Below are 23,196 nucleotides of genomic sequence, written 5' to 3'. Positions count from 1 at the left end.
AAAAGGGCAAAAATTAACATGGAGAACTTACTCTGCAGTGTCCAACGTGAGGAAGGAGCAGCTGCTGTGTGGATAGTAACATGGACTCAATAGCATCAAAACAAAAAATTTGAGTTTTCCCTGAAACTTTTTTTTCTTTCCTATTTCAGAGACAAATGAAAGGCGCTATGCTGTCTTTGATTGTGGATGTGCCCGTTTCTTTAGAATATACTAAAGGATTTAATGAAGACAGACTTGGGTTACTCAGAGGGGCTTTGGATAGGGGTTAGTATGCCGCTCTCAGCCTCAGGCTAGCCCCATGTAGCATTAATGAGCCCTGCTCACGTCAAAGAGCAGGGCTCAACTTATTGTCATTCCGACCAGAATTCGCCGACCCCCAAGGGCCCTAATTTATTGATGACCGTGCACAATTCCACCCACTTCACTGTGTACTTTGTAAATGAAAGCGAGGGGGGATCATATGACATGTATAACAAATGAAGATTTCCATAAGCTTCCAAATTGTTTTAACCCCCCCCAGTTGATATTGTGTTAGCGGCACCATTGACATGAAGTAGGGCAGTGGGGCCTTCAAACGAATCGATGGATTTGAAACCGGTGGGAGCAGCGTCTCTTTGAAGTTGAAAGAAGCCTGCCGTTCGGAGGGTCAGTCGTCGGCGCGCGCCTCGTTCCAGGGCGGTCGGCCTCAGACGCGCCCCGTCCGAGCGAAGGTGACGGCCCGTGGATGGGGCAGTACCGCTCACGGGGGTTCTCCCGCGCACTGAGCACGCTCAAACAGGACATACTTAACACTTGATGGTGAAGTGGCCTTGACCCCCCTTCCCCCCCTTTTTTTTGTGGTTGTAAATGTTAGAACAAAGAAGAGCCCTGGGTGGGTTTGTATGAGGAGTGCTTTAAGGGGGGGGGGGGGGGGGGGAAGGGGTTTCAAAGGCATTTGGTGATGTCAGGCCCCTGTTCGGTGTTAGCGGTTCAGGTCCAGATCAAACGGAACCGGGTTTGGATCTCAATAGCAGGGTATGTAAAATCAGAGCCCCCAGATTAAGGCTCAATCCCTCGGCTAATGGAAATGTCCCAAGGTCAGTAAACGAGCCCTGGAGTTCCCCAGCAAGCAGCACTTGGTAACGTTCACTTCTAATCCCGCTCATTAGTCTAAGTAGGTCATTTGATCTGTGCCCATTTTTTTTTTTTCCCCACTATGTCTGTCCCTAAACGTTTAACCTCCGACTGTTCTACTTCTGCGAAGATGAAAGAAGCTGCTTTATTTTAATCCCGCTTCGGTCTGTCGTCTGACGTCCTTGTGTATTAAATATCATGTCCGGTAATAAGCCGGAGGCCCCTGGGGCCTCTTGGGGGAATGCTGTGGTAGTTTACCGGGCAGCAGGGACACGGCAGGGAAGATCGGGCTCCTTTTACGGCTACCCGGCTGAGCTTCTGCCCTTTGTGGGGGAAAAAAAAAAAAACCAAGTCTCCAGACTTCAATCTGGTGCCCTTTTTATTTTTATATTTTTCCCGGCGCTGGCGCTGGCACTGTGCGGGTGAGCAGATGGTGCTTTTCAGCCGAGCGGGGGATTGGCAAGCTGAGGGGCTCCCATCCAAGGCTGCTTCCTCAGAAAAGAAAGAGGGAGGGACCGGGGCTCCAGCGCCTGCGGAGAGGGGTGCCCTCGAACCAGAGTCAGTCGGTCAGGTAATCACACCTGAAGAAGCGGGGCCCATTCCCATCTCTCTTTCTCTCTCTTCCTCCCTTTCTCCCTCTTCTCCCTCTCTTTTTCCCCCCTTTTCCTCCGCTCTGTGTTGCTCATTCTTTCTCTCTCCCCCCTCCTTCCTCTCTGTTCCTCTGTCCTTATCTCTCTGTCTCCCTCTCCCTTTCTTGTCCTCTCTCCATCTCTCCTGCTCTCCCTCTCCTCCCCTCTGCATCCCTCCCTCTCCCCCTCCTTCCCTCCTCTCTCTCTCCTCCCTCGTTCTCTCTTCCTGTCTGCTCCTCATTGCCTCTCACCCTCCCTCTCTCTCTCGCCTTGTTGTTTCTCTCTCTCTCTCTCTCTCTCTCCCTCCCTCCCTCTCTCTCTCTCTCCCTCTCCCCTCGTGCGTGTCTGATGGCGGGTGGTGGTCTGAAGGGGCTCCGGGGCTGTAGGGGGGCCTGCAGCCCTGCAGCCCTGCTGGAGGGGTCACTTCAGGCCCTGCTGAGTGCCCACCACCCTGCATCAAGCTCTCTGCCAGAAGTAGAGGGCCTCTTCAATCCCATAAGCCCCTGTTTTGCCATGGAATGAGCACCGGATAACAAAGGAGCACCAGGGAAACAGATATCTCTCACTGCTCTCTCTGCCTGAATGACAAACACAGCATGGCGTTTGAATAACGACGCTGTACACTGCTAGGGGAAAGAAAACAGTTGCTTTCCGACTTAAATGTGTGAGTTTTCACAAGCTGGTCCTTTCCCCTTTCACCATTCAGATGGCTTGTCTTAAAATAAGTAAATGACACAGATGGCTTTTCGAGTGCGAGAACACACTTTGTTTCATGTACGATTTGGAAACATGGGATTGCGCAGTATTTAAGGTTTTACGTCTAGGAACTGGGTAGAATGTTCACTGCACTGTAAAAAAAAAAGTTCTAATTAAAAATTTGAAACTAAGCAGGACTTAAGACAAAAAATGGTTTAAATGCTAATGAGGGAGAATGTGTAATGAGGAATTTACATAAGAGTTCGTAAAACTAGAAATATAATATTGCACTAAACAAAGTAATGCCAGTGGCAGTATGTTAGGTAAGAAAATGAATGTCAAAACTATAAAACAAGCATTACTCTGTGAGTTTAAGTTTATAATCCCATTAAGAATTTGTTTTTGTACAGTGTGTTAGTTAAGGGCAGCGCCAGCACCCGCACTTGTTTCGCCGGGCTTGTACGGAAACTGGGTGGGAGTTTATGGGTGTGGAGATGGACAGTGTCAGTTTAAATGCCACGGATTGAGTCTTAAACTTTCGGCCTTTGTGGTCGTTAAATGGTATTTTATTAGATACGGATATCATTTCCTCATTTTCTCCCTAATGGTCTGGCCTTCCTATATATATAAAAAAAGAATTTATGGGTATTTACTGTTTGTTTTCAACTTTCCTATACATTATATGGCCTCTCAAATATTACTGTATCGATTCTGGGCAGTTTTATGGCTTGTGTCTGACAGGATTTATTAGGTTTTTCCATTTCACGTTGCTCTTCAGATATCCACTTCACCGGCGACTTCTCTGGGCTTGCGGTTCTCTGTCGGACTGAAAGGGGATTGTGGGATTGTGTGAAAAGCTGTGGGCTGGGTGGGAACGGCCGCCATCTTTGACCATATGCGAGCAGGCGCTCGGAGAGCGGCGTTTTCGCCTTTCGTCTCCGTGTGATTAGTCACCGCGCTCGAAGCCCCCGCCCCCCGCCCCGCGTTCCCGTTCTCCCGAAATCTGCCGAGGAGACCGCGCCGGAGGGCGAGACCGATTCTTTCTTCGAGGCGCTTTTCGCGCAGTTCTCTGCGAGCGGAGATGGAAGCGTGGCCTTTAAAACGCCACACTTGGCACCATTTTAATTATTACAAACAGAGGGATCCATTTTCCAGATCAGCGCTTGCCGTAGAGCTTGCATGAGAATGAGCTGCGAGAGACGCTCTCGCTCGAATTGGAATTGGCCGCGAGAAACGGACTGAACGAAGATGGAAAACCCGCCTGATTTTTGAGCGGTGCAGAGTAATCAAATTACGTGAATGTTTGGGACAAGAATGCTTAATTATTAACTGAAGCTCCCCGGCATGAAAAGCTTCGAGATAAAAAGTCAACCGCGGACAAAACCAAACGTTAAATGAAAGCGGGGCTTAGAGAAACAATGGACGAATGAACATGCTCGTTAAGCAAAGACAGGCGTTCGATGTGAAGATTGATGGAGTCGATATGGGGCGTGCGGTTGGATGCGATACCTGTAATGAATGTGTCCCCCCCCCCCCCTTTTTTTTTAAGTGTACATTAAGGAGCTGCACTAAGTGACTTGCTTTTTACTTTTTATGCATCCCCCTTGTTTGTTCTTTAATGGACAGATGAATGGGCGGATCCGATGAGGCCCTGGCCATGCTCTGTTTCTTCCTCTTCGGCTGGTCTTTGATGATGAGCGCTGGGTCACGCTACCGGGGGCGGGGCCAGGCTGCCGGGGTTCGGCCAGGTGACCAGTGGCGGGCCGGAGGCCTTCACGCAACCAGGAGGGCCCCCCAAACCCCCCCCCCCCCCCCCCTCCCAACCGCCTTTCTTTTTAAATTGATGTCGGAAAGCTGTGGTGCTGATGACCTACGGAAATACGGCATCCTCCTCCCTCCCCTGCCCTAAAAGCCCCACGGTGGTACTTTGACTCACTGTGACTTGCTGTGACTCACTCTGACTCGCTGTGACTCACTCGGACTCGTTATGACTTATTTTTACTTGCTGTGTCTCGCTTTGACTGGCTGTGACTCGCTTTCACTGTCTGTGACTCACCGTGGTTCACTGTAACTTGCTGTGACTCACTGTGACTCGCGACTACTCCCTTTGACTAGCTGTGATTCGCTTTGACTTGCTGTGACTCGCTTTGACTCCTTTTCTGAAGATTCATGCTCAGAGCTGCTGGACCCACTCTTGTCGATACCATGTGTGTGGATTAGCAGGCAAACCTACTGTATTAGGCTGACAAGCTGTTGTAGAGCCACAATCGTGCAGACCAGAGTCAGGGAGTGGAGTGGTCGTGACTGCCACTATTACAGGGTTGCGTGTTCTTCTTTTCTCCCTCTCGTCTGGCGTTGTTGAGGTGACAGTAGAACCTCATACATTGTGTTTATCTGATGAGATATGTGATACCTCTGGAAAGGTGTTTTTTATTTATTTATTTATTTTTATTACCCCTCTGGTTGCTTCCTATTTTTCTCCCTGACGTGTTCGCGGTCCAGCTGTCACATTGCTGCATACATGCTTATCTGGGTAATGTTTTTACGGGCTCCGTCTCAGATGTATTATTCGTGTTGAACTGCGCTGTTGCCGGAAGCGGCAAAGCTAACACATCTGTCATTACCCACATTTGTTTGTCTTGTTTTGGTCTTGCGCAAAAAAGATTTTGACAAGAAAATGTCAAGTGAATGTTCTGAACATCGTCTTCGCTGAATTAATACAGACTAGTCAGTCTTTTATGGAGATTTTAAATTCTATTTTTATATATTTTTTTGTCATAACGTAATGTCCTTAAAAGGCTATCCAAATCTCAACTCTCATTTCAAAGTCGATGCGGATTGGGTTGGCGTTGACACAGCGGCACGCAGGGAACTTTCTGTCTGAATGGAAACCGCGTGTTCCTGGGGCTGAATTCGGTCCTGCGGATGGCAAGTGCGCTCGACACACAGATGAAAAGCGTTCACACGGGACAGTGTACTGTGCTACTGCTCCGTTTCATCTCTGATGCTGAATCAGACCTTTTGATACGACTGGAAGCAAAGTCTGTGAACAGATGTTTTTTGGCATCTGCGCGACGCGGCAACAATCCGTTGCTTGAGGGTACGGGCCCTGGAATTTTTTTTTTTCTGTCAGCAGTACTCCCTTGTCGAACCTACAGCACACTTGAATCGCGGGTAAAAAAGAAACAGGAATGCTCATGGCGGGGGCGGAGTCTCCCACCCCTTTCAACTCAAAGCTATGCTCGCCGATTCGACGAGAGGCTTGGCTTGCTGGGCTCTGTTTGTAAAACTGCAACCTCGATTCCCTGAACGGGAAGGCGGGGAATCAGACAAGACTGCATGCCCCCTTCGTTTTCCATCTTGACCTTTCCGTACGCGTAACTCCACGGAGCTGGAGAGGATTAGTCATCGCTCGGTTTATAAAACTAGCTGATTCCCATCTGCTAGATAAACTCACTTTGATCTCTGTGGCATCCAATAAATTACAGATGCTTTGCTTGCGTGTCAGACATGCAGGTACATTCACTTCCTTTCATTATTTCTTACATATAAAGTTAGATCAGTGACAGTGAATCCATCTGTATGTACCTGTATATAGGCAGACAAAGAGCTGGGCACACAAAGTTTTCTAATGTAAGGTGGTTATAGACAGCTAATGTTATGCATTTAGGCTGAAGCACTGCTTCAAAACATCAAAAATGGAAACACTAGCCTCACTTAAATGTCTTTCTCTGTGCGATTAGTATGTCTGATCATGTACAACAGGTAAGAACCTTTACAAGATATTTCCTTAATGCATCTCTGGACTGCCAACTATCACTATGCAAAGCACAGGAGGTAAATAAGTCTGCCTAGATATGCTTGGATTTGGAACATGGCTAAACAGTAATTTATGTTGCTGTAAACACCATATGAATGCATTATTCATTTTAAATAAGATTGCACTTAAAGGTTTCTTGAGCTCATTTGTCATCCTTTGTACGTTGTGTCTGGATTGTGTATTGCTCAGGGAACCACACTCTGGCTCAGCTCAACACCGTCAGCAGAATTCTGCCCAATGAGCTTGGCCTGGGCCCGGGTCACATGATCAATTCAAACCAAAGAGATGTGTGCATCTGGCCAGCCTTTACAGGAGCATCGTCATTGATCGTTGAGGGAGTGGTCCTCAACAGCTTAGTTGCCCACCGCTTTTAGCAGTTATTGAATGCCTGCACTGTTCTTCCCTTCCAGTCAAATCATTTTCTCCATTCATCAAAACATTTCCGCACCCGTTTTGTTGTTTAATGGCAGACCCTGTGAGTAGCCTGCCTTCAGGTGAAGTAGACCGCACACCCACGTAAATTGACCGTAATGACATAATTTACCAAGTCCCTCAAAAAAAAAAAACGCTTGGAAGTACAGCACTCGTACATTACTGGTTAAAAGCTTTATTGACGCGGGCGTTATTTACTCTGTTGAGGCCTGCTCTTATTGCATTAGCTGCTGGCGGGGACCTCCTTGCGCTGCGTCGAACACTGGGCAGCATGTTAGAGGCTTTGAAATGGATCTGAGGCGTTGCTTGTGTTCGTCGGTAGAGGAAGCGCGCAGCACGGGTTCGACAAGCCCAGAGAAGCTGGACCGGCTGCACCTGCGTTGCGCGGAGGAGACGCTGGAGCAGGCCAATCTGTTCCTCCTGTTTGTCCTGCAATTGGCCTGGTACCCCAGAAGACTCCCTTTTGGGGGGTTGGGGGGTTGGGGGAATACAATGAGTAACCATGGAGACCATGGCTTTCCCCTGCTTGCTGATCACGGTCGGCTATTTGTTCACACAGTCGTTTTAATTAGGTTGCTTATAAAAAGATAAAGGCTTTGCACTCTGGGCAGTTGGGCCGAATCTGGCGTGTAGTGGTAGGCGGTCGCGGGGGTGGGGGGCAAATGGACGGGGGGGGGCGGGGGGGGAGTTGTACGGGGTGTGTCCCTGGAGGGAATCTGTCTGGAACTTAAGCGAGAGCTCACGGTCAGACGCTTTCTAACTAAAAGTCTTTTTTTTTGGCTGTGGTAATGTGGTGAGGGAAGGGAAAAGCGATCAGCCTTGGCGGGTGCTGAGAGTTCTCCCGGTACCTGGCCAGCTCCTCCGAGTGTCCCTCCTTCCTCCCTGCCCTCTGGGTACAGGAGAACTGGAACGAAGTCAAGCGTACAGAAATCTAGCATTAATTAAAAAGGGCAAAGAGACACGCGCGCGCACATACACACACACACTCTCTCTCTCTCTCTCTCTCTCTCTCTCACATGCACACACACACACACACACACACTCGCAACCCAAGAAAAAATGTCTGAAAGACTAATGTGCTCTGTACAATAAAGCACCAACTCTTCCACCTGAGTTCTGACTTTGGACCACTTTTAGAGGACTTTAATCTATTTTTCTGCATCACTGTGGAATTGATTTGAAGAAATTAATCATTTCTGGGGGAAATTAATGTGGAAACATCACTTTAGTATCATGCTTCAGACATATAATTAAAATCCACATTTACTGCTGTGAATATGAAAGCTGAATTAATATGCATTTCAGTTTTACTATAATCCAAATGTAATAAAGTATATGGGCAGTGGGTGTGAGAGATATATGGCTACAATTTTAGCACAATAATTTTTCAGTGACGAACAATGCTTCACTAATAAACTGTAAGTTATGTATTAAATAAGCTATAGTATATACTGTATACTATATCTTATAAACTGTGTCAGAGAAATTCATGTATATGCACTCAAAACTTAAACTGCAGATCCAAATGTTTTTATTTTTTATTTTTGGTATTATTGGTTATAGTAAACCGTTTGTTCCCTAAAGGTTCCATGACAAAACATCTACAAAACTGTTGAATTGATACGAAATATTATAATCAGACGGGATTTGCATCAACTACAATCGATGCAAGGTTAACGCGTTTGACTTTGTAAGGAATGGAAGCATTGCAGTGTGTTTTTAATTAATTTATTTTTTTCTGAAAGTTCCCCGAGAGATGCGGTTTTAATTGGTTTTAACAGGTTGTCAGTCATGTCACTTGGCTCGAAAGGATTTCCGTCATTTTTCTTCTCGCTCCCTTCAGCCTTGCGCATCCCGTCACATGCAATAACTGAGCCCTGTGCAGTGCTGTTCACTCGCTATGGTGTAGTGTTTGCGTGAAAATGACTATTGTTAATTTATGAAAAATCGGCATGCGTTTCCAGCAGGCTAGTGGTTTGCTCAGACAAACTCTCTTGCCGCTAATGTTACGGAGGAACCAAGCTCCCGCACCTCGGGCTAAATGGCTCTTGGTTGTCAGCATTGTGCGTTGCCTGGACAAACAGGACACGGGGCGCGTGATAGATTCGTGAGCGTGATAGATTTCCTGCACGCGTGACGATAAACTCCCAGCGAAGTGACGGTCGGTGTCCCAGCGAACAAGCCCGACCCGACGTGACATCTCCACCGATCGAAGCTGATTGAGAGATTCCTTTCGGTGACCCTTACCGATGTTCGCACTGTCTGTTCGCCGTCTTGTCTCCTCTCCGCTTGACTGTGCAATGGAACCGCCGTGGTGTGCTGCTTGCGCATCGCTGTGGCAAACTCGCTAAATTTGCTTAATTCTCGCTTAATTGTTTCTAATTCGTTGAGCCGTGCCGATACAGCAAACATTAATCTGATGATGTGATAATTACATACACTTTCATGCAAGGATACTCCAGACTTCCTGCCAAATTTGATTACACCCTCCACGGCTGGGTCTTTTACGTCAACACCAAGGAAATGCCAAATGAACCAGGAGTGAATTAAATGGCGTTAGACTTTGATGGCTTTGTTTCAGTGCGGTGCGGCATTTTTCACGCAAAACAGCATTAATGGCTATTCTGTAGGACTGTCTATTGGTTTGTAATCATTCTTATTTTTAATTATTGGGGCGACATAATTTCTGCTCGCATCAAGATTTTAACAACATATATGGGAAAATATACACGTTTGCTGCGGTCAGATATTTATATATTTTTAAAAATGCTTTGAAAATTGCGATCAACTAACGTGCAGTAAAAAGGAATGTAAAATCGCATGGAAACCTGTAGACCCTGGCTCTACCAAATAATTTCCTGAAAAGACACTGCAGCAGTACAATCCCTTTACTTGGTAAATAGTATATTTTTATGTTTCGCACTTAATGGCAGGCCTAATATTTTCAGTGATACATTATATCAAGTCTGATTTCCTTTAACACCACAGGCCAACTCTAAAAGTACTCATTAATTCAGTTTGCTGGTTAACGGCTTTCAAATAACTTCTGCAACTTTAATGCATTTTTGTATCGCTATCTGGCAGTAATTGAAGGCTATTAATCTGTTGAGGCAAAACCACACTCTTTTGGCTAATTCATATTTGCTTCACTCCTTAATTGAGTTGATGTTGAGTATCCATGTATAAATGACCATAGCTAGAGAAATTGTGGTCATTTAAAGTGTCCTTTAAATGTGGAAAATGTGATTACTGCACAATCTCCATTTGACGATTGACAGGGCTTTTATTTTCCTTTTTGTCGGACTAAAAGACCATTAGTGCAGACCTTTACACAGTTCATCTAAGGACAGGTTATTTTGTGTCTTGATAAATATTAAATGGCTTGTTTTTCTGTCAATTTAGCTTTGGGAGACAGTTAAAAAGGTGATAATAAGTAGGTTCCTGTGTGCTATTAGCCTGTGTAGTTGTGGTATCCAGAAAGGGGGAATTTAATCTGTACCATTTAGGAATGACACATTTGGTATTTTTATTATTTTGATAGCCTTACATTTCAATGTGATGTGTAGACATTCAAGTGCCATTGGAAAAGACAGACAGACGACCTATAATTTATGTCAGTGTGTAAACAGTCTTCAGTAAATTTCATTCTGATGCCTGCCTTTCAGTAAAATTGTTGACACAAGTCCAATCAAGTGGCCAGTTCTGTGTGTGAAACTGCTCATCTATAGCCATCAAATAAGCTTAAAATATCCAAATAATTATTTGACTATGGTCTGATTCTCTGTATTTATAGCTATTTTTCTCAAATATTGTCTTGATGGTGATACTTCATGTGGGGACTCACCATTGTGTACTCATTGTGATGTCAATTAATGGTATCATTTAAAAAATTATTTATGGTATTTCTGTGTGTCATATTTATGGATATTCCCTCCGCCGCCTTCGCCTGATGTCTCATCGTTGGAAGTTTTGAAGGAAGTTGTGTGGAGGAAGTGCATTATAAGGCCGTGTAAGGTCACTGGTTGACAGAATTGTGAGTTGTGACTTGGGACCTCGGAGTGCAGCTTTTGGAAAATACAGCCCCATCTGTCCCTTGGTATTTCTCTGATGTACACTCAGCGATATATTACTGCCTATTACCTTGTAGCAGGACCTTCAGTTGCTTGTCTTGGTTGGTTGAGTAGTGTCTTTGTCTTTATCTGCATCGGTGTGTTGTCTTCACGTTGCTTTAAAGTGTCGTCTGAATCTGTCATGGGCGAGTCTGTCTTTGCGAGGAGGTCAGGAGGAAATTCCCCACGGGAGCTGAGCGTGCTCGCAGTCGAGGCGAGATCGCTTTCTGAAGACGGCACAAAGTCCGTCGTCACGGAGTCGCTGTCGGCCCTGGCTGTGTGCGCTCGCTGCTTGGGGACTTTCCCGAGACGGAATAGTCTGTCGAGAGAAACTCGCGCATCCTCGTTTGTCTTGCATGCCTGAGTTCTTGTCTCTTAGCTTTGCTCGGAATTGTGTTTTTTATTTTTTTTTTTTCCCTCCGCCTCTCTGTGTGTCTGTCTGTGTTTGTGATTCCACAGGTCCTCCCCTGCCATGCTCATCCAACTCTTCCACCCCTGTCGAACATTCCCCCTCTCCTCCCCCTTGCCTCGAAGCCAATGAAAGCCAGAGGAGGTTGCTAGGTAACTGTGAGCCTCAGCCAGATCAGGACTCTGACTCCGAGGATGAGTTTGGCCCCAACTCGTTCTTAGTTAACACTGGCTCGGGGGACCTCTGTGCTCCGGCTGGCCCGTCCGCTCACGGTGAGTCGTTTCCTACCGCTGCTTTCTGCTACATAGGCTCCTGGGTTTCCAGGGTTTTTTTCTTGTTGTTTTTTTTCTTCTTCTTTTGTTCTCTTGTTGTATTGCTCATGGGGTTAGCCATGGGCTAGTATGAAGCTGCTCCTGTGCAAATCTTATGGGGAGGGTGGGGTGGGAGGGGGAAGCACAAGGGTAAAAAAAAAGGCTAGCGCTAACATTCGCCCCCAGGTAATCCAATAGCATTGTTCACCGAGCTCTCTGGAGGGAAAGGAGGAGAAACCGAACAGAAGAAGGAAACAAAGCTTTGCTGGAAAGGAAAAGATACTAGTCACTAAGTAATAGATTTTTTTTTTTTTTTGGTTTGTTTGTTTCATTGAATCTTGTGCTGTCGGGAGCCAAATATGCTGTTTTTGGAATGCACTGTTTCACCAAACCCACAAAGGTTTCACCAACTAAGCCTGTATTAAACAGACCTGTGCGATAAGGGGGGAAAAATACATCCTTTTTCATACCGACAGATTTTCACTTTCCAATAAGTGTTATAACAGATCAAAAAGAACAACTCTTTTAATAGAGTTTAAGGTGCAAATTAAAGATAAGTAACTGTCATAAAACTTGTGAAAGGGGAATCATGTTCATTATGTGATTAACTGAACCTTTCTACTGCAGGAGGCACAGTGGAGTTGTCATCACTGTGGCCTGTCAGATCTATGGTAGACTCATTTGAAACACAATGCACTGAACCCCCTTGGCCTTCAAGACTGAGAGCTAAATTAGGTTGTGATTCCTGCCACCGTTTTATTCACTCAGTGTTTTTCTCTTGGCGGTTCTTAAAGTGTCCCATGGTGAGGGTCCCTTTCTGCTTTTGTTATGCTCAGCTGATTGAGAGTTGGGTCTTGGGTCGTTCCCCTGGTCGGCTGTCATGGCAGTTTTTTACCCTTCATCCCAACCCCTATGCAGCCTTTGTAGAGAGAGAGTTTTGGGCTGGTTTAGCAGTGATGGCTGGGAGACTCTTTTCCTCGCAAATGCTGATGGTTTAAGAAGATGAGTGTTTCGGTTTTTGAAATATATTCTCTTTTGGGTGCAGGAGTGGGTATTATCAGAAGTGTCAGAAGCCACTGCCCCGTGGCCTTGATATTTGATTTTAATATGGAAATGATAAAAGCACACTGACAGGCTTCCTGCTCTCTACACAGCAGGGATGATTCTGGCCAAGTCATCCTGTCTAGGACCTGACATGAAAAATTTATGTCGAGAAAGGACAGGGATTTAACAAGTGTGAGAAATGCCATTGTCAACAAGAAAAAGATTAGTTTTTTTTAACAAGTGTTTTGTTACTACCACACAGCACTTTCTGGTGGTGGTAAAACTTCATATAGGCTCTTGTGGATTTCAGTGGGCCAGTATATTTGTTCTCAGTCACCTACTTTCCTTTCCTTTGCTTTCTTTGTTATCCACAGTGATAATAGTGCATCAGTCCAGTTAAACCAGCCAATGAACATGTAAATGTTCACTTTCCATATGTTGAGATTTTACAGGTTAGATTTTTTTGATAAAAATTTTTTTTTTTTATCCAATTTTTGTTTAGCTGAGTGCATGTTACATTTCTTGTCTACCATCTTCTGGCATGTCCAAGGTCTAATCGCAAGGGGGACGGTGGGTTTAAATATCTGTCGTTCTTGGAAATCTCGGTGTTTCGATGGAGCATTGCGCACCGTGACTTAGAGCCCAGCGCGCTCCACCACAGGCCGCGTGTGGGTGGTGCAGCGGCCGACAGTGATGTAGCGCTCGACAGAGCTCCAGATCGATGGCGTGTCGAATTGAACAAACTGCACTTTCATTCACCTGGAGAAGGTGAGAAGACCTGAGAGGACGGCATACAAAACTTTATTGCCCTTAAAAGGGAATTTGTCTTGCTCTTAAGCTTCTCGTGGCAACCTGTGACATCACCCACAGAACCGCTGTGATCTGCTGTGATTGACGTGCACTGTGCACTGAGTAGGGAGAGTTATAAAGGTCTATGAGCCGCTGTAGTTTTGAGACACAACTCAAGCGTTGTCAAGTCCTATATCATGACATTGTTTTAACATGCATCCACATTCATTTTAACGTTGTTTTTGGGTAGTTAACTCAGGTGTTAAATCACTTCTCTAGAAAAAGGGTACAACTGAAAACATTATATATGCTCTTTTTTGACTAAGAATGTTCCGGTAGAGCCCTATAGCTGTGAGCTTTATAAGTGTTTGATGAAAACGGAGGCCAGAATCTCTAAATAAATAACTCTGCTTCTCTCCCAAAGCCGGGCATGTCTGTCAGGTGCCAGCTGAAGGTGATCGTTAGCGCTGCTACCAGCATACAAATCGGGATGCATTATGGGGGATATTTGAGAGCGCCACAGGAACAGAACGGCAAACTGCACCTCTCCGTCTGAGGGAGGACAGGGTGACCATTTTTATTTATTTTATTATTTTTTTTAAGAGAAGGCAGGGGTCCATTTGAGCCTTTCCCGGCCGTCAACTCCAGGCGTTTCGCTGCTGTGGAAAGTGCCGGAAAAGCCCCCTCTTAAAGAAAACGGCTCCCGGCCTCTCCTCAGGTGCGCACTCCACACAGAGGGAGAAATCTGTGTAAATAATTGATTGGACGTGACAACTTAATTAAGCGAGGGCTGGAATTAAATCAAGCTGGGGGAGACGGTGCGTTTGGAGCGGCGGATGGTGGCGGCAGGAGCCGCAATCTCAACCCAAATTAAATTTAATCTCTATGGCAACGTGCTGGTTACCACTGATTTTTAGGGTTGTGAAGCGGGTTTGGGGGAGTGAGAGGCAGGGAGAGTGGGTTGGGTGGGGGGGTGGGGGTAGTGGCAGTGGGAGGAGGGAATGGAGGACGTCCTGTTCTTTAGGAGATTCATCATGCGACAAAGGCCCCGATTTGCATAGAAATATAGGCTGCCTTAAGGCCTTCTGTTACAGGTACCGGGGAGACACAAGAGCGATTCTCGCTCTCTGTCGACTCTGCACTTTATTAGGCTCGCGGGAAGATGCGTAACATTGGGCACGGTGACACGTTTGATAAATAAAACGCGATTAAGTACATTAACCACCCTGCTGACCAGCCTTGTGGGGACAACGCTAATGTACTCAGTGCCTGGTCGCCATGGCCTCCTGAGGGTGTCCCTCACCCCCCCCCCCCACCCCCCCCACTTCCGTAAGGCATTACAATGAAGCTGTTTTACTATAAAAATACCTTTGCCCTCAAACTCTGCGTGCAAATAACCAGTCAATTATGTAAATGGAGATTACTATGACTGTGATTTGTTTTGCTTAAGAAGTGCAGGGCCTATTTGCATTTTGTTGTTATTCACAATTGCGGTGCAAATAACCTATGAAATGCGAGATTTGCGTATTGAGAATATTTAATAATGACAAGCCATTACATAAGCGTTCATAAACTTTGTGTCAGTCTTCAGAAGCAGACGCTTGGTTTATTTATTTATTTATGTAATTAGATTGTGTCTCTAGACATATTTATTCGGCTCGCATTTCTAATAAATCACAAAGTGATGTTAATGAATGCTTGTGGTGGTTTGAATTGAAATAAATATTTCTTCCTGCCCCAACCCCACCCAATATAGCTGAAGCTAAAATGTGTGGCAACAAATAAATGTCATATTTCTCTGAGGGTTGAACGTTGTCTCTCCCGGCTGGAATGTGAACTAATATTAACTCATAGAGTCTGCGATTACCTGTGCTGCGCCTGGGAAGCGTCGGTCGTGATTTCTGTGTCCTTCGAGCTCTCAGAGCCGGTAAACGGAATGCGTGAGCGGTGGCGTTCTGTCACTCGGTGTTCCGCCGTCCCTGGCCTCGTGTTATGTGACAAAATGTCCCCCGAACCCTACAAGCCATTTCCCCTGACAGTAAGGTACGTGTGCATACCAGACTTCCCGAGGGCATGGCTCTGAATGTGTTTATAATTGGAACATGTCAGGTACTCTGTGTGTGTGTGTGTGTGTGTGTGTGTGTGTGTGTGTGCGCGCCTATGTGTGCGTATGTGTGTATGTGCTGGTGCATGTGTGTATGTGGTTGTCAGGCCTCGGTTAACCCCTGGGTGCGTGTGTGTTTGTGTGTGTGTGTGTGTGTGTGTGTGTGTTAATGCATGTTCGCATGTGGTTGTCATGCAATGTGACACCACTGGGAGGGAGATGCGGCAATTCATTATTTAAAAAAATTGTGTACTCTTTATTGTGTTCCCCAGGCTGGCTGTCATGGTTCATTAGTAATACTGTAATGCATTCCCTTTGAGATTATTCCATTTGCACCATTCCTTTAGTCACTGCCTCTCTGGAAGCTTTTTTGAGAGCAATTCAGAGAGAACTGAAAGCAAGGCGATGCAGATTGTATTCCCAGAAAGTTCTCACAAATATCACAGAAATATAGCCAGACCTGTTTGGAACGAGGGTAGTTTAAGGAAACTGAATTGTATTACGATTTTGGGATCATGGTACTAAATCAGAACACAGCAATTTTCCACTGACCCATTATACAGTGAAACTGCGAATGCAGCGAACTGAAGAATATTGATATAGCAACGGCTAATAATTGGTCCACCTGTCTTGTTGCCTTAGTGGTGTTGCGAAATGTTTGTTTGTTTGTTTGACAACAGGTGACCATTTTCCCAGTGCTGTGTTTTGATTCACAGGGCTGAAAAAAAAAACCCATAAACATTACCTTAAACTCTCTTGTTCCTTGCTCAATACACTGTTATTGTTCACGTCAGCTTTTCACTGGGTGAATACATCCAGTCGTGTAGTTTATTTACCGAGGGAACGATTCCTTTCAAATGCACAAGCCCTCCGGCCAGCCCCACCCCCCACTCCAACACCACTCTTCCCTAAATGTGGTTTCTGAAGTTCCCAGAATCCTTCTGGGCTGCTTGCTGAAGCCCTCTGCCATTGTGAACACCCAGTGTTCCACTGTTGCCACAAGGCGTCACCTCAGGGGCCTGGCAGGCAGGATCTCCCACTGTGAGGAGCTTCCTGTTGGGGAGGGGGACTTTCCACAAACCTTAGAAACGCCACCTCTTCCATTGAGAATCTTTTGTTGCGTAACCGCGTGATGTCCGGGTGCCATTTTCTCCCAATGACGTCTGCAGCTCTGTATGCAAACCCCTCCACAGTTCTCCAGCGAGACGTTCATTGCAGAATGAAGCCGTTTAATCATCTTCCACATTAGGTGTTAGCAGATTTATTTAAAGCATGTTATACAGCACTAAGAAATGGGCAGTTGGCACATCTGAGGCTGACAAAAGATTAACTTAACGTGTAGTTTTTAAAAGAGTGGCGTGTGCGTTTTGCAGGGGTTTACCTGTGTCTTAACATCCTAGAGCGCTGCCTTATTTAACCAGTCTCAGAGTCAAAAAGCTGAGGTGCAATATTTCTGATGTAATTTTTATTGTACGATCACAAATAAATCCATTGTGACATGTTAAAACTTGAGTTTCCGTTAAATTGTATTGGACAAAGAAAGAATTAAAAACACTCCCGCAATTTATATAAACAAGATTTTCACTGCCAGCTGTATCTAAATGAAACGTTTTTATTATTGTATTTACAAACCTTCCCATCACACTCTGGCCATAGCTAATTATTGCCTTATTGTACGTAAAGGCCTGATTTCACTTAAAATTTGTAAAAAAAAAAAGTGTAAGCTTTGTTATTTTCTTCACAGTAGCCATCTGATCAGTTGGTTTATCTGGGTTGTAGGAGTTGAGGGAGAGTGATGTCTGAAATCAGGCTACAGTCTCTGTGCGTCACCCAGTGTAACTCCCCCCCCCAAATTTGCAGAAAGGTAAAGAAAATGAGTGTGTTAGAATGCTGTTTTCGAGTCAACGCCTCTGTCCCCCGGCCCCGTGCCTTTGGAGCGCGCTGAAGCAGAGCTCCAAACTGCAGCCGCGGCAGGACACGTGACCCCTTGGTGCTCCTCTGCTTTCCCTCTCAGAGGGAGGGCCGAGGAGGCCCGGGTGTGAGGCTCACAGGCGAGACGGTGTTTGTCGCAAATAAACGCGATAGGCTTGTTTGTTTGTTTTTTTTATTCCCGCTCCTTTTTTTTTTTCCTCTGGCTTCGTCTTTCGCGAATTAACGGCGGCGGGCGGGGACGCGGCAGCGCCTGGCCGAGGTGCTGTCGCTCCCGAGGGCGGAGGGAGGGCCGGCGGCGGCGGCGGCGGCAGATGCCGTTGAGAGAATTCCACCTCGGCTTTCTGCTTCAGAAGTTTGCGATGGAGTAAGGAAGAAAGAAAGGGAAAAAAAGAAAAAGTAAGGACAGGTTAAAGAAAGAAAGAAAAGAGAAAGAATGAAAGAAAGAGGGGAGAAAGAGAAATGACGAGAAAGAAAAAAGAAAGAAATAACAATAACAAATAAATAATAAATAAATATAACAATTGAAGAGGCCCATCATTGTAACCGCAGCATATGTATTTTCTTAAATTTGAGTAATAATTGTCTGATTTTTGTTGCACATTTCTCCTGCAGTGCCATTGCACACGCTGCAGTTTATCTATTGCTGAGGTGACCTAAAAGTATTTTGTAAGCCCATGAGCAGGCTGAAAGTCGTGACTTGAATTTCAGAGCAGGGCACATTAGTGCTGATATTCAATAGGGATCCCACAGTCTTTGGCGAGAAAGGCCATTGGCACCATTACTGTGTTTGGGTAGAGTAGTACTCAGATACTTTTACCTGTTTTTCTTGGCTCTGTTGTGCCCGGCAGGAAGGAAGATGGGCAATTTATATGCTGTTTTCTGCCAGCTTTCTTTTTTCTCCAACCCTGAATCACCCACCTTTGATCATGTGTTTTGTGATGCGTTTTAGATGTGACTGTTTTGAGCTTTGATTAGACAATGTATCAACTTAATGTGTAAGAAATATGAACATGTTAGGCTACTGGATGTTGTAACAGTATAACCTTCCATTATAGATGCATGTGGCTTCACATGGAAATTGGAGAGAAGGAAGGGGCCAGGATTAATGTTACATAAACTTCATTTTAGCAGACGCTCTCGTCCAGAGCAGCATGCAGGTCAGGGGACTCGCAAGTGCATCCACCTCATTTATGAGTAATAGTGGTAGGCCTGGCTAACGGCATGTCAAGACACCCATGTGTTATGCATCTGCATCATCACTGAAGCACTAATGCAAGTTAACTAAGGGAACCAAGAACCGAATACTGGTCCTTGCCTGTGTCTGTCCTGTTGTGCGGACGATAGATTTGCATCCGAACCCAGATACCATATTTGGAAATTCACGCATAATGTCTTGTATGCAGATTTTTTATTTTTATTTTTTTTATTTCCAGAGGTGACCAATGGTGTACGCAAGATGAGATTAGTGGAATCAAGTGGGACGACTGGTAACAGATGTAGATGTGGTCGTCTCAGTACACCGTTAGTCGAGAGTGGCCAGCATCCCATTGCTGGCTTTGGGAAGAGGGCGGGTCAGACAGACAGTTTCATAAATTATGAACGGGTTTGTGATTGATATTTGGCGATTGGTGTCCCCTGTTGGTTCACTAACACTTCTGAGGAAACCTGATTTTCCACAGAGAGAGTCACTATCCCAGCCTTAATGGCCTGTTAGCACCTGGCATTGAACCGAGATGCTCAACTTCTTCATACCAGGGGCCGAATGCAATGTGTAGGTCTGTATCAGAATGGTCATGACTGTGATTAACTGTGATTAACGCAATAAATGTTTCTGAAATGCATTAATCAGTCTGTCATTTATCTGGCCATCTATCTATCTATCTGTCTGTCTGTTAAGAATTCAGCATTGTACTAGATATTAGTTACCCATACAGCACATCCATGCAGTGCTCAAGCAAGCTTTTGTTTTTTGTTTTTTTGGCATTGGAGATGCTGGTTTAAAAATTCAACAGTCCTGGTAGAATGCTGCTAATCACATTCTAGCTCAGTTTGTTTATAGCACGTATCATATTAACAGTCATGCAGCTCCACTGTAATGTTTGATCACACTGCAGGCAGGCCACTTACAGATGGTGGCTCATTGTAGTCACCACTTACCGTCCCCATTTTCCACTGAGGGGGGCTTTTGGTTGGTACCGCTGTGGGACAGTTCCAGATTTAGTAATGAGCCCGTCGTTACCCAGAATGCACTGGCCCCCGACCCAGTAATTGACTCCCTACTGGAGAGTGTTCTAGCATGTAAATTTGTTTGCTGGGAAAGTACAGCTGTCAGCACTTTTACGGCATTTATGAGGTCCTTTAAATGTTTGTCTGCAGAAATTAGGAGCAGTTCGTTTGTTTTTTGTTTTTTGTTTTTCATTTGAAAGAGACAGCCGCTGAACTCCATTGTGATGAATCGTTGCTGCTGAATCATTGAATTCTTTTTGGAGTTTTTGTTTGCTGTGGGGCTGATGAGTGTTCTGAACTGAAGAGTGTGATAAACCGTGTCTAACTTTTACCTTTCGGTGAAAATGATACACTTGTCCTTTGATGGTACCTCAGCACTGCAATGTTAGCAGAGCTGCTTGAGGGCCAGAGGCTGGAACAAAGACAAGCGCAGTGGTGCACTGTGTGCGGACAGAACTGGGTTGCTCAGAGATCAGGTAAAACCTTAGTGCTTGCATTTCCTTTATAGTTTTTGACGTTTGCTGTCAAAAGCTGTTAATTGTTGAAGGTCTGAGACAGTCTTTCAGATTTACTCTTTTTCTGTTTCATTTTAGAAAACCCTCTAGGTTTTTCCTGGCAGAAAAAAATGTTTTACTTTTTTGACATAATACAAGAGTCTTGGATGACAAAGACCATGTTGCAGTGAAAACATTTTCAGAATATTATTTATTTTATTTTTATTGAATGTCGTAGTGTAGGTTTCAGCATAGTTTAATATATATTGATCTTGAGATTGAGTGACTCGACACAAACATGAATTGCACGGGCTCGGGAGGATATAGTAAATTTATATTCTTGTTTTATTTTATTTATCTTAAAGTTAGTATGCAGCCATTTTGGCATGTATAAAATGAAGAACATTTAAAAAATTATTTTAAGGGGGCGACTGGTTATCTGGTTTGGATCCTGCTGGAGACAAACCAGCTACATTGTGTACCTGAGCTGTACCTGGGTCCTGAAAGTGGGTAAACCAGCACAATATGAAATGAGCGGGAAAATGTAGTCGTCCTCTCAGTTTCACGTTGACGCTGTGAGAATGTGCGCTTCTGAGAATTACAGTCCTACGAGTCGCTGCCGAAGCGGATATGGGAGTAAAGTGTCTTGTGTGGAACCACCTGTCACCAGATCTGAGTAATGACACGGTCTGTGCCGAAAAAAAGAGAAAGATAATCGCTCGTAACTGGATTTCTGTCAGTCCCGCGTTCCTTTAATGACCGGTTCAAAAAGATGTTAACCGCGCCGAACGAGACGTTCTCACTGATACCGTGGCGCGGCTCGCTGGCGGGTTTCCTGGGGTTTTCTTAAAGTTGGCGTTTTGAGAGGGCCAGCGCCTTATTTGTGCCACATCCTGCTGGAACGCGGTTCGCAACTTCTCAGTTTTGGACTGCCTGTGTCCCAGGAACTGTTTGCGTGGATCTGGCAACTTGTGAAGAGGAAGGGGGAAAAAAAATGCATATTGGTAAAAATCGTCACAGTTTTGAACTGCCTGTGTTGCCAACCCCCCATGTCTACAATCAGTAAACCCCCCCCCCCTACCCCACCCCACCCCATCCCCACCCCAATCCGCAACCATGGAATAATTTCCCCCTACTTTGGCTCTGCTGTTTTTTTTTTTTTTTTTTATTTTTTATTTTCGGGACATCTGTGACACTTCGGTCGCCTTCCTCACACGGGAACTTTCTGTTCCGGGACCTCCTGGTTTACAGATTAAGTGCCGGATGGGGCTAAAAAAAGTCCCCTCAGGTGTCATAAACATACAGGTGTGTGGGAGAAGCACACGATGCAGAGAGCCTGTGTTTTATGTACGGGATCCTGTGGGGACACACCGTGTTTTACACCAGTATAGAGGATTATGGAGGTTGTTGAGATCTGCAGGCTATTCAGATTGCAGTGTTTTTTATTAGGGGTCTTAAGCTTGACCTAACGATGGAAGCATGGGCTCTTTTGTTTAGGTCTACTGGCTGTGCTTTTATTTGTTTTCGGGTGTGCAGTCGGCTGGTGGAGGCAAAGTGAATAATGACTTCACCTACATAAGCGCAGCCAGAAATCTTGGGCAATCTCAGTTTTGTAATAACATGACTGCATGCTATGGTGAATTCTCCACGGTGTTGTGTTTGTGTGCACGCGTGTGTGTGTGTGCATGCATGTGTGTATGTGCGTGTGTGCATGTGCCTGTGCGTGTGTGAGGGCATGTTTGTGTGCGTGTGTGTGTACGTGTGCTTGCGTGCATATCTGTATGTTGTCCTGTTCCTGCCAGTCCTGCGCTCTGGCTGTTGGTTGGATAGATGGTGGCCCGTTAAGGAGATGGCGCTGGGCTCTGATACTGGATCTGTGTGATTGATGAGTGGCTGGGCGGATGTGGAAGTTGATGGATAAGGTGTGCTGTTCTTCGCTGAAAGCGCACAAGGACGCCAGCGCATTGCCTCTTATGGAGCGGGTAGTATCAAATTGTGCTGCTCGGTTTTATGCACAATCTGATATCCGTAATGTTAAGTGTCTCCATCTGAATAAAGTGTCCCGATCATTAGATCCACAGCCTTGATGGAGTGGATAAAAAAAAGCTCTCTCCTGTCAGCCAGAATCAACAACTTGTTTTATTTATTTATTTATTTATTTATTCATTTATTTGCGAAAACCTTGAGTGACAGTTGCGTAATAATCTCTGTCTTTGCCAGAACCGGGAGCACGCGTATCGGTGTGTGTGCGAACTCTGCGCTGCACATTCTGAAGGCTTTTGCGTCAGTCACACGCACGCAGCAGAATACAGATGATGCGAGAGCTGGCTGTGACAGCTCCTGCCCGGTAATTAGCGTGTGCAGCCCCCGACTCCTCCAGAATTCGTCACTGGAATGAGTGATCGGATGCACTAATACCGCATCTGTGTTTTCTTTATTCATACGATAATTTGTGTCAGGAGAAAAAAAAAACGATTCCTGAGAAGCTTGGAGGAATCTAATGAGGAATCAGTGACTGAATGATTTTGCTGGAGTGGATTGCTAATATTGACATCCACACATTTTTGCAGTGCATTTTGAGACTTGTCGTGTCCGTCTGAACTTAGTTCTCCTGCTCTCTCATTTACTCCTCGGTCCTGCAAAACACCATGCCTTGCATTAATTTTGAAAGCTACGGGCGTATCTTGCATTTGTTTACCACCTTTGACTGTGGGCGATGAATTATTTATTAGAAAATTGTGATGGTAATTAGACTGTGTCGTACCTCCCGGTGTGATTGCCCCTGGTGATAACCGACTGTGAGGAACAGTGGGACTCCTGGATATCCTGCCGAAAGGTCAACGACTGAGATGGTCTCCCTGTGAGAGAGCTTGCAGCATTTCCCAAGGAACTACTGCAAGTCAAGTGCACTGTAAATATCATGGACTGTACAGCACATAGCAGAGGTGGAGCTTTCTGTTGCTCGGCAACATATAAGATAATCGGCAAAATTTTATGGCTGTTAACAGGTAAAATCAACAGTCGGGTCAAGCTTGGCTGGTTATTCTAAAGCTGGTTTGGCACCTGCAGCTCTTTGTCTAAACGAGCG

At 45.3% G+C, this 23,196-nt stretch overlaps 1 protein-coding gene across 1 annotated transcript in view; it reads left to right on the top strand.

Annotated features, from left to right (window-relative positions):
• Positions 1-23,196, top strand: part of tenm4 (teneurin transmembrane protein 4) — a 213,317-nt gene that overhangs the window by 77,661 nt on the left and 112,460 nt on the right. Inside the window, exon 4 of the mRNA XM_064301632.1 lies at positions 11,259-11,480. Coding sequence (XP_064157702.1) covers positions 11,259-11,480 — 222 coding nt within the window. The remainder of the gene's footprint in view (positions 1-11,258; positions 11,481-23,196) is intronic.

Source organism: Anguilla rostrata, chromosome 12 (assembly GCF_018555375.3).
Source record: "Anguilla rostrata isolate EN2019 chromosome 12, ASM1855537v3, whole genome shotgun sequence".
Taxonomy (NCBI): Eukaryota; Metazoa; Chordata; class Actinopteri; order Anguilliformes; family Anguillidae; genus Anguilla; species Anguilla rostrata.
The sequence above is the reverse complement of the archived record's forward strand: the minus strand, read 5'-3'. Positions and strand labels throughout refer to the sequence as shown.